This window comes from Anopheles cruzii, chromosome 3, assembly GCF_943734635.1.
Source record: "Anopheles cruzii chromosome 3, idAnoCruzAS_RS32_06, whole genome shotgun sequence".
NCBI classification, from domain to species: Eukaryota; Metazoa; Arthropoda; class Insecta; order Diptera; family Culicidae; genus Anopheles; species Anopheles cruzii.
This window is the reverse complement of record NC_069145.1, coordinates 78,250,901-78,268,334: the sequence shown is the minus strand read 5'-3', so window position 1 is coordinate 78,268,334 and position 17,434 is coordinate 78,250,901. Positions and strand designations below refer to the sequence as shown.

At 47.8% G+C, this 17,434-nt stretch overlaps 3 protein-coding genes across 3 annotated transcripts; 2 read left to right on the top strand and 1 right to left on the bottom strand.

Annotated features, from left to right (window-relative positions):
* LOC128269664 (acylphosphatase-2-like) lies at positions 1-3,789 on the top strand. Its single transcript, XM_053007048.1, has 3 exons — positions 1-313; positions 1,859-1,985; positions 3,024-3,789. Exons 1-3 carry the CDS (start codon positions 244-246, stop codon positions 3,136-3,138), a joined length of 312 nt encoding a protein of 103 aa, XP_052863008.1. The 5' UTR covers positions 1-243; the 3' UTR covers positions 3,139-3,789.
* Positions 3,790-4,208: 419 nt separating this feature from the next.
* Positions 4,209-7,252, bottom strand: LOC128272170 (TBC1 domain family member 20). Its single transcript, XM_053009926.1, has 7 exons — positions 6,605-7,252; positions 6,415-6,534; positions 5,680-5,924; positions 5,422-5,615; positions 5,124-5,340; positions 4,943-5,052; positions 4,209-4,861 (listed from the first exon to the last, which is right to left on the bottom strand). Exons 1-7 carry the CDS (start codon positions 6,999-7,001, stop codon positions 4,642-4,644), a joined length of 1,503 nt encoding a protein of 500 aa, XP_052865886.1. The 5' UTR covers positions 7,002-7,252; the 3' UTR covers positions 4,209-4,641.
* Positions 7,253-8,331: 1,079 nt separating this feature from the next.
* On the top strand, positions 8,332-12,338 carry LOC128272395 (uncharacterized). Its single transcript, XM_053010196.1, has 2 exons — positions 8,332-10,528; positions 11,017-12,338. The coding sequence occupies exon 1, from the start codon at positions 8,332-8,334 to the stop codon at positions 10,453-10,455; it is 2,124 nt and encodes a 707-aa protein (XP_052866156.1). The 3' UTR covers positions 10,456-10,528; positions 11,017-12,338.
* Positions 12,339-17,434: the final 5,096 nt, after the last annotated feature.

The following is a 17,434-nucleotide window of genomic DNA, read 5'->3' as shown; positions in this document are numbered from 1 at the left end:
CAGCCGCCAGTTGACGATTAGTTGGCCAACGGAACGGAAACCAAAGTCGGAACAACCAAAGTGCCTGATCAAGTGCCTAGGGCTGACCTTGCCAACAGTGTTAAGGAGACCAAACCGAAGCCTGTAGAACTTTTGCCATATACTCCGGAGCGTGTGAGGCGAACGTGCCGATTTGAAGAAGGCAGCAATCGATCCGAGTTTTCAGTGTCGTGAGCAAACAAGAAACAACACCGATCGACCATCATGGGTGTGCAGGATCTGCAGGATCATGTGCTGGTGCAGTGCGATTTCGAAATCTTTGGCCAGGTGCAAGGTGCGTTTTAGGAGTGAAAGATTCATTGCATTCCGTGCCATCAAACGCACATCAGGTTCAACTTAAAAATGGGTGGTCTCGGTTCTATTTAATCATTCTCGCTGAGAGCCAATTTCCATCGATCAGAATCGAGCCGGATGATTGCGTACCGTGGGTCAAATAAATTACTGTGGGTTCCATCATAGCCGGTAGTCGGTAATTTATTGATGTAAATCCGATCCCTTTTCACTCTTTTCCTCATCGTTCTCTGTCGAGAGGTTTTTGTTTCTTATCGTCTAAAACAAACGCTTGTCTCGCTACGTCACTTGGTCAATTAGCCGCCCGATTCAGCACTATAAAAAGATTGGCGTGCTTGAAACGGGCACGGCAACATTCCAATCATAAAACATTACACCAACAGCCACAGAAGGCACCAGAAGAAAATCGAAAGTTTGTCACAACTAGTCCGCTCGATGATGGCAAACTAAGTGCTAACTGGCAAAACACGATGCTACTGCCGGCTAATAATATCTGACCGCTCTATTTCGGTCAGCTGTTTACTTTTACTCTCCTATCGGTCAAACCGTACACTAGCCGCCCGAGAGCGTTCATTTTTACTACGCCGTTCGATTGGTCCGCTTCGACCGCACGTCAAAGCGAAAACGATTGACAGCCGACGGATTGGTTTTCCTCTATTTTTGATGTTTTTCGGCCAAAACCAATAATATTTTTAAAAGGCCTAATTTTGTATTGACAGGTCTAATTCTACGCAGTTTGCTCGTGGTTACGCCGCATTACTTCAAGCGTCTCCATCGCACCAATTCCAATGCGAAAGTGCATAAACAAGAAAGTACAATTTAATACTGATAGAAATGGTAGAAGGAAACCTTCCCGCTTCTCGAATGTTTGAAGATCAAACCGCGCCGGGCGAACCGAGCCCGTCGATCGAATCGAACGATTTCAACGATGAGAAGCGTGCCGCACAAGCGAATCCTCTCACTCACTCACGGGCTCTTTCTGTCGCTGGCCCCCGGTGTGCGCCTAGAACCATCGTGAAGATATCGAACGTACCAGAAACTCGTGCTGGTTGCATATTTTTAGCAACGACCAAGATACGCCCCGCACCGTTGCTGGTCCGTCCCTCGCGAAGCCTTCAGTTAGTGCACGACCGATCCGCTTCGTCGGCTTATCTCATTTGTATGCTATTACTTAATTGTGTTTGGACGCCGCATTGTGCCCTGCGCGTTATTTATGGCCATCTCATCAGGCGAACCCCGCTCGACGACGACGTCTCGTGCAGCGCAGTTCCGTCTTTGAAGGGCCCACCCGGGACGTACTCTGCATCCGCGTATCGCGATGCACGTGTCATTCCGTGTCCAATTCATGGCTTTCCTGTGGTTCCGCTCCCCACGGTGCCATGGTCATCGAAACGCCATCAGAACCCGTATCGGTTATCATTTCACTCGCGGTCCCTTCAGAGCACAACAGGGGGGCCCGTGCATAAATCAATCATCAACCTTTGCCTTATCATGTTGTGCCTTTTCGTTCTCTTTCTCCCCAACCCAGGATGTGGCTTCACCAAGCACTGCCGCGACAACTGCCTGGCGCTGAGCATCAAAGGATGGGTGAAAAACTCAAAGCAGGGCACCATCATGGGCAAAATGCAAGGCGCCAAGGGTGATGTCGGCAAAATGTAAGTATTCGCTACTGGCGATCGGTGTCTTATGATCCAAACAATGGTTAACGAGGCAAAAAATTACGCCAGCAAAAAACAAACAGAAAGCAGAGAAAATTGAAGTACAACACCATGTTTCGAGGTTGCTGGCTAGGGATAGGACACAACTAGGTGAAGGCTAAATGCTTCATTGACTAGGATAGCCACCTTGGCGAATGTGCCGGAACTCGTATTGGCTCGCCGGCCACCACCAGGGTCAACGGGACGAAGAACAGGAGACAGTGGGTTAGTCGTGAAATATGTCCACCGGCGTCAAAGTTGTCCCACTTCGCGGGATCCTTACTGCCGTTTCGCTGCGCTAGGAAGAAGCGGCACAGGGGCCAGTTTGCTGTGTTTTTTTGCTAAAAATAGCCGATCATAATACTACGGGGCACACTTGACGTTCACGTTCGGGCGGCCACACTTCAAGTGGCACTTTTTGGCCACATTTCAAGTGGCCCTCGATTTGTCTGCAGCCGACGCCAGTCGGCAGGCCGCTAACCGCGTTAACGTCCACTGACACTTGCCGGTTGCAGACGAGATCTAAGTCCGCCGTGAGCGGTGGGAACTTTCGTAGACTGCCGAAATATTTTGTGGCGCCCGCGGTACACGCTACGCAGCGTTGCAAAATTGGCAGATCCTTTGCTTTCGAAAACCAGCACCGTTCTCGGGATATTGCCCAATAAATCAGTAGCCTTGTTTGCAGTGCGCCGACCGTGAAGCGATGTATTCCGTTGTTCGGATTACTCGAATCATATGATCGTGATCGTGAAAGCAAAAGTAAGGTCGGCTGAACGAATTATAATGTGGGGCAACGGAGTGGCCGAGAACGGCGTGCTGTAAGAACGGGCAAATGCGTTCCACTTTTTGCTTGCAAACTGTTTACGACCGGTAGGACAAGAAATCTTTATTTTGAGAAGAACAAGTTCAGGAAATCAATAACCATTGAGAATTAGTCGTAGTCATAAGTGCAAATGTTGGATAGCATGTTAATCATTTCTTTGGACATTCTTTCAGGGTCGAATGGCTGTCGAAAACGGGTTCGCCGGGTTCCAAAATCGACAAAGCCGAGTTCACCAACTGGGGCACCTGTTCACGTCTTGCTTTCACGGACTACGCCATCAGGTTTTGAGACAAACGTCCCGCTTCACACTACTTTCTACACTGAACAGTACCGTATTCTACTTTAATAGCGCATATTTATCTACTTTAGCTGCTAGAGAACGATGCCGTTCATGCAGCGGCAATGGAAATTAGAGTAGGGATCCGCTTGCGTTCTCGACCAGGCGCAGCCGGAGGATCGAGTGAGATGTTAGATAATTATCGTTGTATTTTTATTATTATTTGTCTATATCTGTGTCTTTTGGCTCGTCCTGTGGCAGTACATGATGATTCGCCACCGGTCTGCATCAGCATTGTATTCGATTTACCGGTAATAGGAGGGTAGGAATAGACCTTTCCCGAGGAAGCGTGAACCTTTGTCAAACTGCACCCTCTCACGATTTTGATTTTGGTTTCCCCAGCATGGCACCTTAACCTGCACATCAAAGCAGGCTCATCCAGTGTCCATAATCTCTACAATATCACCTTAAAGAAAAAGCACTGCAACAGTCAAAATCGAAGCGTGTACCGCTGTGCGATGCAATTGCAATTCATTATCCACCATTCGCAAACGAACTGTATAGGTTAAGGCATATTGTATTGAACTGTAAATAATGTGAAACAAAAGAGGGAAAAAGTGCAATCAGAGAAATAAACATTTAAAACCAACCTTATGGAACGATCCCGTTTTTCCGTCGACACTGACTCGTCGCCGGGTGCTTTGATAGTTTTCACTAAATTCACGCACACGCCGTAAACAGTGGGACAGAAACACAGTGCCTATTTTGACGAGGTAACACCGAAATAAAACGCAGCTGAAACCAATCAAGCAACCATATTTACGCACCAAATATATTCTTCCGGCTTTTAGCTCAGTAGGCGCAAAATTACTGAACATTGTAAACAAATATTGTTTTGACAACCGGTACAGGGTTGCCAACAAGGCTAAACGATGGAACGTGATCCGGGGGGTCTTCAAATATACATTTCATTACGTTTCTTTCCGTCGTACCATGCTTATTTCAATGTTATTTGAAGCATTTAAACTACATTTTATTCTTAAAAGTATATCGATAAAAAATGGATAACAAAAAACGGAATACTATCATGCAACTGAAGTCGAGTTAATAATTTGAAGTGTTGGAAGCAAAAAGCTTACATTTCTTCCTCACGTGATACGCCCACAGCAATGATAGCATTTAAGAGAAGAACTTTCTAGTGAACGTATGTACACAAAATACAAAGGGAGAGATGAATGGGAAATCGATGTCCGAAAGCGAAACCAAACCCAATGACTGGAACGTACAATGGCGCGCGGCCTTGTTGATAGCGGAAAGCGTGCGAGAACGTGGTAGGGGACGACAACAACGAATAATCACAAATCCCTCGGATAGAGTGCAACCCACACCGTAGTCCGCCGGCTTCACTGCACTTGTGGTCCGCTTGCACTAGCCGCCCACCGGCCAAACCCGGCCAGTGGGTTAGCAGGGGCACTGACAACAAACGACGACGGGAGCCGCCGGAACAGCTCCACTCATCTGATCGCCGCCAGCGGCATATAGTGTGCCCGGTAGTAGTAAGCACAGAACCCGACCAGAATAGAGAACGCGGTCGTGACGAACACCGAACGACGGGATAGCTGCAGGTGGGGCAGAAACCGTCCAATGATAGATGCCGGAATCGGCGGCGGAGGCTTTTTACCGTACAGCCGGCGATACTCGCGTTCCCGCTCTTCGGCGAGCCGTTGTTGTTTTCTGTTTGTGGCAAAAAAGAACAATTCAGATAAGTTCTCCTTTCAGTGGTCGTCTAAGGAGAGGTTCAAGAGGCATTCTTACTCATTGGCGATCATAGTTTCAACGTCCTTTTCGATCACCCGCGGAGGGTACTTTCGATAGAGAGTTTCTGCACTTTTCAGCAAATATTCGAAGGGAAGGTCCTCAGGTAGCTGGGAGAGCAAAAATTAAAACAGTATGGATTCCGTTTGCGTACGATTTCAACATTTCCGCTCAAACGTACCTGTGATAGCAGACAGTGTAGCGAGGCCATGTCACAGTCCTCCTGGAAAATCTCGTTCTGCCGGTAGATGACAATCGCGGAGGTAACGTAGATGGGCAGCAGAAAGTCGGATGCCAGAAAGTAGTCATAGAGCCGTACCACGGACCGGTACGAGTTTAGACTGTGGCCAAACCAGGTCAGGTACCACGGCAGTGCAAACAGTGTTCCTACCGTTGATCTGAATCGAAACATCGAACAAGATACGTCACAAGATGAAACCAATGGAAACACATTCCGCAGACGGCAGAGACTGTTTTACCTCTCCAGGTAGCTGCAGAGAGCTGCATTCTCGTGCCGTATCAACGGATAGATGAACATCAGCCTTCGTTGAGTCGGCTCCATTGTTTCCTGCATGCACTCGACCAGATGGTTGGTGGAAAGGATCTCCATCACGTGAAATGCAACCTCTTCGCCCACGACCAACAGAAACGTGATCGCTACATCGTGGTATCCCTAAGGAGCAGGATCAATAAGTTACTTTTGAGTCAGGCATAACACCCTTTGCTTCGGTTCCCACCTGGTAATACTTCAGATGTGGGTACTTGATGATGACACGCAAAATCAGCACGGTAAGTTGGTCCTGAAGGGCGACACGCTGTTCGTACGGGATACCCGGCGGGAAACGCTTCAGCGAACGGTTGACGTCCAGCACCACCTGGTGGTATTCTGGGTGGTTGTTCAACTGCTCGAGCGACGGGGCCGGATCTACCTGTTGCGGATCAACCCCGACAAGGAGGGGCCAAACCTTGCGCCGCAAGTCATCTGCAAAGGAATCGATCAAAACGAGTGAATAAGCCAAAATGCATAATCTTAACAACACTGCCGAATGTTAGTCATATTCTATGGCGTGTCATGGCGACAGCTAATCTCTGGCCTCAATTAGAGCCTCGATTCGTTCAAGTCAATAGATAAAGTACAACTTCACAAATTAATCGATTGTTGATTCCCTTTGCCACGCATTGCCCAGCATGCCCTAGGGCGGTCCCCACCCATTCTCGTCACTTTCAATAGTTTGTGGAAAAACAGCGCATGTGAGATGTATTTGAAATCGAGCTTCAACTGCGTTTCGCTTCACCGAAGCGCAAATGCATCGCGTAAGCCACTGTCGAGCGCTTCGTCGGAACGAAAACTTTCACAAACACGTCTTTTACAGTCCACGACCTTGGGGGGCTCGCGGGAACTATTCGCACTGTTGTGACTACTTCAAGCCATCACGCACAATCCCGTCCGGTGGGAGGCGGATTTCACCTACCGTTAATAAGCCCATACTCGGACTTGGCGAACTGTTTCCATGTCTCGGGTGGCGTCTTCGGGTCGTCGAGGGCGTTTTCGATTTTTATTCGTTTCAGTTTTTCCTCATGATTTTCCGGAACTAAAACGAGAAAAATAGTAAATACTCGGTTCTCGAAGGTTACGCGCTCGGCCAGGGACAGATGGTTTACACTTCTCGAAGCTCAACTCCGTCGGTTCATCCGATCTTCGGTGGTTGTTGGGTTGCACTAGGGCCACATTTTTTCCATTCGCTCCGGGTGAAGAGGCGCCGTTGCGAAGCTTTTCTTCGGCATTCTCCATGGTCTGGTCATCATTCCGCGTCAAGTTCACTGATTCGACCATAAACCCGCCATCGGTGCACTTTTCCTGACGATGAGCGTTTCCGACTTGAGGCAATAATGGCTGGGACATTCCGTGTCCACTCGGAGTCGCTGTAACCTGCTCGGAACCCGACCCGGAATCCGTCGACGGTTGTGAGTCGTGCTGATCGTCGCTATCCTCCTCGAGAACCCGAGACCGCGAGATGCGCTTTTCCGATGGGCCGTTCAGTAGTTCCACTCGCTCCATGGCTTGCTCTACATTCGTTTTCGTTTTTCGGCTGGTGGTTGGTGGTTATCGAACCAAGTTTGTATCATGTAATCACCGTCCAGCACCCGCAACGACACACGGAAAAATACTCGCGGACAACCGATCGATTTTCCACCGGAACGGGCTGCAGAGTTGTTGTTAGTTTTTTGTCTTTTTCGGTGATGGTGACACTATGGTTTTTTTATTGTTTCTTTTCTTTTTCCCTTCGCTTCCTACGACACTTTGTTCACTTCCTATCGCGTTTTCAAAACAAATCTTCCAAAGCCAGTTTCGTACTCTCTTTGACTAACGTTTCATTCGTTCGTTCTCTCTCTTTCTTTGTTTTCGTTCCCATTCCGATTTAGTACAACTCCCAATAATCCTTCCAAAAATGACCGCTTAACCCTTCGATGCTTCGCGGGAGTGTGAAGCACTCTTTTACCTTCTTACTCCATGTTTATTCATAAAACTCAACGCGTAGAACCAGACAAATATGTGTTTTGATTTTAGCTACGATGCATAAAGATCTGTTCCTTATAGATTAAATATGTTGGACGATGATTTCACTCTCCATCAGAAGGGTGCAAACAAATTTTTTGCTAGCCCTTTCCATTCAAGCAACAGTAAAATGGAATGACAGACTGCTGCCAGCCCGTAAAATTAGTACTAAGCGCAGCTGTACTAAAAAATATTCTCGCCAAAAGATAGCACCGAAATACAAAGCGAAACAACAAGGAAAGAAGTTGCAGCCCTACACATTTTTGCAAACCTTTGTTTGGTGCTCGTATCCTGCCCAGCAGAACGTATTCTGTTTTCGCGTGTCTATTCACCTAACTGTAGTGTTTGAGAGCTATCACTTCGAGGCGAATTGTTGGGAAGAAAACCACAACGCTACAATGTCAATGTCTTCCAGAGTGCGTTTCCCGTCGTCCGTGGAAAATCGCATCCGTGCGCGTGTGTGTCCGTCGCTGTTTAGTGCAATTTGTTAGGAATTTTGTATCCGTACGCCGCCGCTGGTTGCGTGTCTCGCCAATCACATCCAAAAGCAGGGCTAGTAATGATAACGAGACTTCATAAAACCGGCATCGGCCCATAAAGTGCAACCGCGGGCATCAGCTGACTCCACGATGAGGACAACCGGCAGCGCCTACTAAGCCGAGCGCCAACTTTTCCTTTCTATCTTTTGCTGGACTCTCCAACGGTTCGTTCGTGGAGTTTCGTATCTTAATCGGCCGAGTTTCAATCCGATCTTTTCTCTCTTCTTGTCCTATTGCAGACTTGTTCGGTACCGTTCAGTGCAAACGTGATAGCGACCAGCGGGGACATCATCATGGGCTGTATAAATTCTAAGAAAGACATCAACGATGCACATTCTAACATTTTCCATGTGATCAACCTGGACGATGATGGCACGGAACGGTGGAGCGGCCAACTGGAGGTATCGCGAACCGAGCTCACACTGTACCGGAAGGGTAAGGAACCGACGATGTGGCCGCTCAAATGTCTACGACGTTACGGCTTTAACGTGGACCAGTTTAGCTTCGAGGCGGGCCGACGGTGCGCCACTGGCGAAGGTATCTACGCATTTCGGTGCCGCCGAGCCGAAGCCCTCTTCTACACCGTGCAGGGGCGCATCTACAGTGACGAAAACGTGAACCCCAACGATCCTTATCCGATGCCGCTCGCTTCCAATGGACCATCGGTGGCGGCGCGCAGTGTCTCACAGAACAATACCGCGACCCGGAACAGTGGCGGTCAGGGACAATCAGCCGGAGGGCAACAGATGCAGTGTACGTTCGTGATGAATCGCACCGGAATGGCCACTAGCCAGTCCCTCAGTCCGAACGGTACGATTCACTCGAACTCTAACCAAAGCCGCAGCACGGACACGCTGGCTATGATGGAAGGAAACTACCTAGAACCTACGCCGAACCGAACCGGGGCAACTGTCGGCTCGATCCAACCACAAACGATAACGACGCGGTTCCAGCAGGGCCTTCGGCTTAGCTCGGTCAGCAGTGGACCGATCAGTCCTGACATAACCTCGCCCGGGTCCCCGAACAGCATGACCAACATTTTGGAAGTGACCACGCTCAACCCTTTGCCTACGTCACACACGAGCGGTAGCGTGCATCAGGGCGTCAGTAACCTGTACCAGGAGTTTCCGATGAAAGACACATCGGCCATGGCCATGCACCATCATCACGTACACCACGCCAACCATCAGATCGTCCTTCCCTTAGTGGCGACTGCAATGGGTTTGCCGGGGTCTGGTGCGCTTCTGGTACGCAACTCGATGGATGTTCCACCGCAAGAACTAGCTCCGGTTGCGATAGGGACGGGCAGCGTAGTGCTTAGCGATCCGAATGCTGCAGCATCTGCAACGGCCGCTGCGGCAGACTGTGCTGATCTTCCGCCTTCCACGCCGGATGGGCTGGACTCAAGTCGGATGTACATGAATGTAAATATAAGTGCGACCACCTGCTTGGACGGCGCTCCCTGTGGAAACGCGAAAAAACCGGCCACATTCACCAGTAAAAGCAACTCTAGTCTGATTTCAATTTCGAACTTCAACAACAACAATCACACTCACAGTACGGGTTCGTTCGATGAGGGTCAGTACCAGAACGTGCGCACACCAACGTCGACCGGTCCTGCCGGAATGGCCGGTGGCATGGTAGTAGTGAGTGGCAACGGTGCCGGTAATATTTTCGCTCAGTTTCATGCTCGGCACAACAGTAGCGCCCAACCAGTCGGCACAGGCTTTCCATCCGATCCAAATCGATTCTACGAAAACCTGGAACCCGCGGAGCTGAAGGCGTGCTTGCTGCGGGGACGCTGCTCGAAGCCCGACATTTTCAGCAACGTCGAGCTGCCAGTGGCCGATCATTCGGAACCGGGTACACCGACGACTACCGTTAACCGGAAGGTCAACTATATCGTGCTCGATCTGGATCAGTCAACCTCGTCGCACAGTATCAGCGACAGGGCACAGATGTCCGGTGTCCTCTCACCGACCGGTTCCGTACCGGGTGTATCTCTCAATGGCAACGTCCCCAACGGAAATGGTATCCCTAATAGCAACAATAACAACAACAACAGCAACACAGCTATTAACTTGAACAATGTGACAACGGCCGGGGTTACGCTCCCGGCAGCAATTAGTCCGGGAAACTGCGAACGACCCACCGGCTTGCTCGGAGGCGTTGCGGGTGCGTGCACAGGTGGAGGAACCGTGCTCTGTGGAACGGTGGGCACCGGTGTCGGGTTGCTGCCACCGGAAAGTCCCAAAAAGGCTTCGCTCGGGTATGCGACGATCGATTTCAACAAAACGGTGGCCCTAAGCAATTCAACCACGCCATCTTCGGAGCTGGATTGCGAGGGTTCACGCAAGACGCGCCATAATTCGACCGTCACGCCACTCGCTCGGCAAAGCAACTCCGTCAGTGACTGAGGCACCGAAGGCGAAGTATGGTAAGAGTTCTGGGCTCTGGCTCTTTTGCCTTATTCGCTTCATATTCATACCGGTGAGTTGTTTGCTTCATGATATTAGACCCCTCTTCGAGCGATCACGATTCAAGTCAGAAAGCTTCGTATAATGATTGAACTGAATAGTTTTTTTTTTATTCTTAAACGTATTTATCATAACTGCAGCTGGAATAGTTTTACTTTACAATTTTTAACGGCTAGTTTTGAAACTTTGTTTTGTCAGATTTCTACACATAGTTTGTCTTTTAACGTCTTGTGGCCGTTGATCTTTTTGAGGAGGAATTTAGCACCTATTTTGTACATGACCAATCAACGGCATTGGCATGTTTTTATATACAATTTTATTATGCTGAATATTTAATAGCGATTGTGTCGAAACCACTCGAAATGGTGGGGTACATTTATTTGTATGCGATGTGTGGGATCTTTATGTTAACACAGAAAGACTTTCTTCTGCAAACAACCAATCAATAGGCCTATAGAAATGTTGAGCCAAATATTTCACTAACCGTTTGTGTGTTTTTAGCCCTTTTTTCTATTCTATTAAAAACGCACAACTATCGAACACTGCTAGTCCTGCAACCTTCTTGTTACGTGGAAGCGCACAGCCTTCGAGGCGCTACGAACAACAATCCTGGATCGTTTATAAGAGGATGCTTGTTCGCAGTAAATAGGAAATTATATAATTTTAACAAAGCATCGGTGACGCGCAGGCGAAAGCCTATTTATTTCTCATGATATTTTTATTTTTATGGTACACAATGTTGAAACAAACCTCTAGTGTGTCCTACAGTGGTGAAGTCGAGCTCTACAGAAACACTTTCGGGTGTGGTTTTTGGGTTAAGTAAATGTTGAGCCCCCCGTGTGTGGTTGTCCGAACCACGAAAGCAATGGGATTTATGAATTCGACACAAACGTGTACAAAACAAAACGGGGCTTGCGCACTTTTTGTTCCCCTCGCATGAAATGGGCCATGCTCTAAGTTTTCTAACGAAATGCAGACGAACCAAAGCTAAACTGTATCCAAAAGTCGAAGAAAAGCGAAAATACCAAAGGAGAAAATAAGAACAGAGCTGTATGTACCACCAAAGTAACGTAAATGTGTAATAAATATGTTCATTGTTAGTTCTAAGGAAGAGGTATGTAGGCCAGTTGCATGGCGCGGTAGAGAGAATATTAAAGCTAAGTACTATTGAAGAAAGGGTTAATGTGAACGATATTATATTTAAGTGATCATAGTTAATTATTTGGTTTGAACAAACGATCGATATGGCGAAAGTATGGCCCTTTGCGAGGGTGCAAAACGTTGAGTTGTAAAGAGATTGTGAAGAGCTAGTTGAGTGAAGCAGAAGAAGGTTGTTTGAGGTGTACTATAAGTAGAAATAATTCACATGCTGCTACCAGCTGCTGCTGGTGGCAAGTGAGAAGCAAAAAGACCGAAAATCACGAAAACCCCATAAACTGTAGCGAAAAAAAAACCTGCTGTACTAAGCGTAGTGGCGAGGAGATGTTACACAAAAAACCAGTTTACTAGCTAAATGAGACCGAGGTAACTAAAGAGACACTACCAGTGATTCGTTAAGTTTGTTCATTTTATACTTGAACTAAGCGATTTACCACGAGGAGAGCAGTACGGAACTTAGGACGGGCTTATTGGGCGCCCCGCGGCTGGGCTGTTGCTGTTACACAACACGGTAACTATTGATAGTTTTATTTTGCTTAAATTGTAGGCGTAGTGCGTAAGGAAAACGCTCCTTGCTGTAATATCCCCCAAAAATGCGGTGAAATTAGTTCCAAACTGTACAGGATATTGTGTCGATGCTGAACAGCGGTGAACGTTGAATTAACAAATAAGCCAATAAAACTTATAGTTTACTATATCTCTAGTGCTACTGCTTATTAACAAAGAAATTGAACAGATTTTTTGTTAATATTACCAAGATGTTTACACAAATCTGTTGATTTATTCCGCAATTCTGTCCGTTGTGAAAAGCATACGAAAAAACGAGCCGTTTAGGTTCAAATATATTTCGAGCACATTCAAACTGCACGAGTGCCGGAACTTGACCGACAAGATGGAATTATGCTGGTAGTCGGTCTTTACTAACCGTAGGCATTTTACAGGTAAATTTTTGATTACTAATATTTTAATTATTTAATTATGTTACTACCAGTTTCTGGCGGAACAAAGTGTTGCGGTACAGGGATGCAAAGCAACGTTCCCGCAGGGCACAACCGTCAATTGTCAGTTAGTGTCAGGTTCGAAAATGTAAAGTCAGATTCGAATTCAAAGTCAGGTTTGTGACCGGGAGCCGTTCAGGATTTTGACTGACTTTTTTTGTGTGACTGCGAATCGGTGTGTGAGTGAATGCGTTCTTGTTGACTTGGTCACGGAAATTGAAAAAACGTAAGGTATTTCATCAAATTCACCACTAAATGTAGCATATTTCGTCGCGTCGGCGACTCTGCAAAGCCCGGCAAGTGTTAAAACCAGGGCTAGGTGACGCCGCAACGAAAGCGACCAGCAAATGTGCGCTTCCCCCCCACGAATTGGGTTAGGGTAACGCCACACAGTGCAAAGAGCGCTGGGATTACCGCACGATGGAAGATGACGAAAAAATGTGACCTCCGTGCGTAGCTTGCTCTCGGCAGGAAGCTACCAATGGTTGCCCACCAAACGTGCGAAACCTGTGCCTCGTTGCACGAAAAAATGTGTTCACGGGAAAGCGAATCCGTTCCATCGTGGGGGGAAAGGAAGGTTAAAGTGGAATCCGAAAAAGTTTCCATCACGCCTCTCGAGGTTCCTACTCTGTTCTCGGATACGTTTTTCAGTGTGCGTGCGCGTGTGTATGTGTGTGCATGTGCGATAGATTCGTGTGCACGGGTGTGTGGAGTGTCCTGATCGGAGGAAAAAGTATGTCTGGAAAACGTTGGCTCTGATGGTTGGCAAAACGAGAGAGAGAGAGTGAGAGAAAAAGATCACGGAAAGTATCGAAAATGTTTCCATCTGCGCTCACACCAACGTACAGCGCCAATGGCTACTTGGATGCGTCGTAATTGCGTCCTTCTATTGGAAAACAATTCATCTTTGGGAGCGTATTCGGAAATTGGCGAAACACATGATGAGTAGCTGCTGTTGTCGGTGATACAGAGCGATTTAAGCAGGCTACAATTGCCCACTGTAGTAGCAATTGCGGTTTCTACGTCGTCCCGCAGCGGTTGTGCCATTATTGGAGGTTAGGTTCACGCTCGATGTGTGTGGTTCACGGCGACGATGCGCGAAAGACGAACGGTTAACCTCGCGTGTGTCTGACATGGAGTTATCGGCGGCACACCAAAAACTATCTCTTTCGATCGATGCCATTGTTATCCCCAAACTCGTTCGGTTCTTCGGGCGCAGTGAGAAGGTAGTGCGGTGCAAAAAAAACACAAGGTTGGAATTTAAATATACTTGACGGGGGCGCTGGTGTCCAGTAAAACAATCTGTAGCACAATCTCTGCCCACTACCCGAACCAAACGGTCCATCGCTGGCCGACGCACGGCGCGTTGTGTCGTTCCCAAAATGGCTGTCAGTATAATGGCAGGTCAAATTAGAATGCTTGACGAAATGAACCCCGTAATTGTTGTTTTGGCTAGTTTCATTGTCTAAAACTGCATAGTGCTGCGTTGGGGTATGATGCAAAAACTAATCGTCCAAGGTTTTGGCTTTCTCTAGGTTCACTGCAATCCCTCTTTCCTATGCTTACTGTGTGCCGTTTACAAAATGGCACTAGGACCCCCCAAAAAGCTTTGCTTGATCGGTGAATTGTTGTTTCTGGAAAAGTATGCTGCGATGTGTGTGTGTGTGTGTGACTTGAATAGTTTTTTAAAGATAGCATTGTATAAGTACTACGCGGATACACGATGCAAAAGGTCCTGAGCTGCGGGAAGCAGCCGAAGAGTGACAGGACGAATGTAAAAGAGTGAAACAGAGCAGAGAGCAAACTGTTGTCCGCAACTGTCGCTATGTGTGTGCAGCGAATTGTAGTGCGAGCGTGTCGCGGTGTGTGTGTTGATTGGAAGGAAAGAAAATGAAGAAAATCGCACCTACCATAGGTAAAGGGAGAGACAGCGAGGGAGAAGTTCGTCTTGTGGGTCATCATACCCAGTACTGTTGTGTTTGCTGATCGCTTTTAGAATGCTGCATCCATTGAAGCACTAGAAAAACGAATCACTTATGGAAGTTTTATTTGTACCCTTTAATCGCAACACTCATCTATTTTTAGATATGTTGTAACGAGAAGAAGATATTTGTGACAAACGCGGTTCCTTACATGGGTTTACTAATGTAGCATTGTGTAAGTTCCATGGCGAAGTATGTTTTATACTATCATCGTCATTTTTATGACCACCGTTCGTCATTACTGATGAATACACAATTTTCTATTGGATACCGGCCTGGTTTTTAACAGTAGAATTGAACGGTAATGAATGCCAATAACAAAAACGCGCAAAAAATGAACGCGAAACTCAGACGTCACTGTGTTGTGTAGCGTTTCTCTCGCTCACTCGCGCATACATGTCATCGTGTGCGTGAGTCTTGTAACGATATGAAGGCATCCGCGTATGCTGCTGTAGCGCGCAATTTCTGCGCTTTATGAGGTATGTTTGCTGCGGTCCGCGCCGCTCTGTACTCCTCAGAATCGTCCCCTGCTGTCTGTTGACACCGTACTGTTAAATTTACCTCCAGGGTCCGACGCGCGTCTCGGCTCTGTGCGCTGCTGGAGGTCTCAAACGGCGCGTCGGAATCTCCCGGATGTCGATCTACTTTTCGGGGTAGCGCATGGAGATTCGTGCGATGGCAGGGTTCCCTCATTTCCATCTTCGTACAAGCATTGCGACGACCACCTGGACTGGGCGACAGCCGCAGCCGTGTGAGTCCTGATGCTAGAAAGAAATAGCATATGTTCTCTCTCCCTTTCTTGCTCGGTGTAAGATTGTATGCATAACGAAAAGCGTACCGTTGTCTCGCGCCCGGTTCTGCTCTCTTGCCGCCGCCGCAAAACGGTTTTCGGTGTTGCTTTTGATGTGTTCATTAATGTTATCAGCTCGTCATTTTCCATGCCAAGAGCCGTGATCACTTTTTGCCACGAAAAAACGATCCCACATAATAGCTTATGAGTAAAACTTGTTTTAAAATGTCAATATAAAAAATATTTGCGACAAAGTCTAAAGTTTCATCAACCACGAATCAAGTGCACTTAGGCGAAATGATCGTAAACAATTTCGAAACTCTCAACAATTCTACAACGTAATGTACAAATGAGATTTAGTTTGTACGTTTCCAAGGTTGCTTTGTGAGTTATCGTGTGTACCGTTGCTTCCGTTTCGTTCAGCTGGGTTTGTGGCTTCGATGCCGCGCTTTTGTGCTGCATTTCTTTCCCTATTTTCTTAGATGTTCAAAGCAATAGAACCCTCCAGATGGCAAAAGGGGGCGCGTTTCCACACAGCTTCCTTCTCATTTTGTCCGCGTTTTTCGAGTTTATGAACCATCGACACCGACATCATCCGTTTATCATATTATCCGTTGGTGTGTCTCACGGCAACGTAGCTTTGGCTCAAAGTTGGCGACGCGCGCTGTGGTCGTTGCCGGGCTATTGGAAGTTGTAGTAGTGCAAAGATGGCCTCGTTGCCATGGGGCACGCAGCTCTTTGAAGGCAACCGTTGTTATGAACTCCTGCTCCTCGAGGTTCGCTGCAAACTTTCCGCGTATCGTGCGCTGTTTACTATTCTCTTTTCTGATGACGTCGGTAACGAAATGAGGGTCGAGATTGGGACAAATTAAAATGCCCCCACTGCTTGGAGTTCAAATCCGACATTATTCGAAATGATTTTACTAAGTTACCTATGGCAGCCGTTTGAAATAGAGCGGTATGTCAATTTTCCTTTACGAGAAGTGTGCGATCGCGCGCGATCCTCCTTCGGTATTGTTACACAGAGTTTGTTTTGGCGTTGTTTTTTTTGCTGTTACGACCACCACAATTGTTGTTAATATTAACGTGCATTATGCGATGCCTTTTTCTTTGCAGGATTGGTGAATGTTGAGCCCTTTGCGTTATTCGAGGTTGAAGAGCGAAACATCTGCTAAAGAGAGTGAGTGGAGATCGATCGAGCGGATTTTGGTCGCGACACCAAAGCACAGGACTTGCCGGCCTGCAGCGACTGGAAAGCTGAACAGCCAAACGTTTGGGGAACCCTTCCTCTCCAGTGACCGCGAGCCGGAACCCACACGTCGTCGTCGTCGTCGTCGGCCGCCGCCGCCGCCGTCGTCGGTGTTCGCACATTGTCCACGGTTAGCATCATCGCGGAAGATTGGCGACCGCCGATTGGCGTCGCGTCGTGTCGTCATCGTTCGGCGCGATCGTGGTGTGCGTGGGTGTGTATGTGTTGTGTGTGTACGTGCCGATTAATCGGTGCTTTACTGGTGTGTTGCAACACTCCTCGATGACCAAACGAGTAGCGAGTGTGTGTGTGAGGCTTGAGTGTTTGCGCGCCAGTACCCAATAGAGGCGCGCGTTCGGGAATAGCATGATCAGTAGCGAAGATTGTAGTGTGTTTCGGGGCTCCGATCGTGCTCCGATCGCCCCATAGTAGCAACCGATTGTGCGTGCGTGCGTGCGTGTGTGTGCGTGAAGGAGTGAATGTGCGAAAGGGAGAGAGATTGTGTGTCCTTTTAGGGTAATGTACAACGTAAGAAAACATCTTGAACGTCGCATCCATCCAAACAGCAGCAGCACCGGCTGATGAACGACCCTCCCGGCCAATTGCTATAAACATCGCTTGTCACAAAGGATCATCACCGACGTTAGACAATAAACAAACTGACGTCCGGAAGGCCCCGTACCGTACCTATTCTGATTGCCGGGAGAAAGAGAGAGAGACAAGAGCGAAAGCGAGATACGTT

What these genes read in the sequence shown, in the direction of transcription:
- LOC128272170 (XM_053009926.1), bottom strand. Translation starts at nt 7,001, where the DNA reads ATGGAGCGAGTGGAACTACTGAACGGCCCATCGGAAAAGCGCATCTCG. An exon ending in GGAGTTGAGCTTCGAGAAGT is followed by an intron (nt 6,535 to 6,604) that starts GTAAACCATCTG and finishes TTCTCGTTTTAG; the next exon opens with TTCCGGAAAATCATGAGGAA. An exon ending in CACATCTGAAGTATTACCAG is followed by an intron (nt 5,616 to 5,679) that starts GTGGGAACCGAA and finishes CCTGCTCCTTAG; the next exon opens with GGATACCACGATGTAGCGAT.
- LOC128272395 (XM_053010196.1), top strand. Translation starts at nt 8,332, where the DNA reads ATGGGCTGTATAAATTCTAAGAAAGACATCAACGATGCACATTCTAAC.
- LOC128269664 (XM_053007048.1), top strand. Translation starts at nt 244, where the DNA reads ATGGGTGTGCAGGATCTGCAGGATCATGTGCTGGTGCAGTGCGATTTC. An exon ending in AATCTTTGGCCAGGTGCAAG is followed by an intron (nt 314 to 1,858) that starts GTGCGTTTTAGG and finishes TCCCCAACCCAG; the next exon opens with GATGTGGCTTCACCAAGCAC. An exon ending in AAGGGTGATGTCGGCAAAAT is followed by an intron (nt 1,986 to 3,023) that starts GTAAGTATTCGC and finishes ACATTCTTTCAG; the next exon opens with GGTCGAATGGCTGTCGAAAA.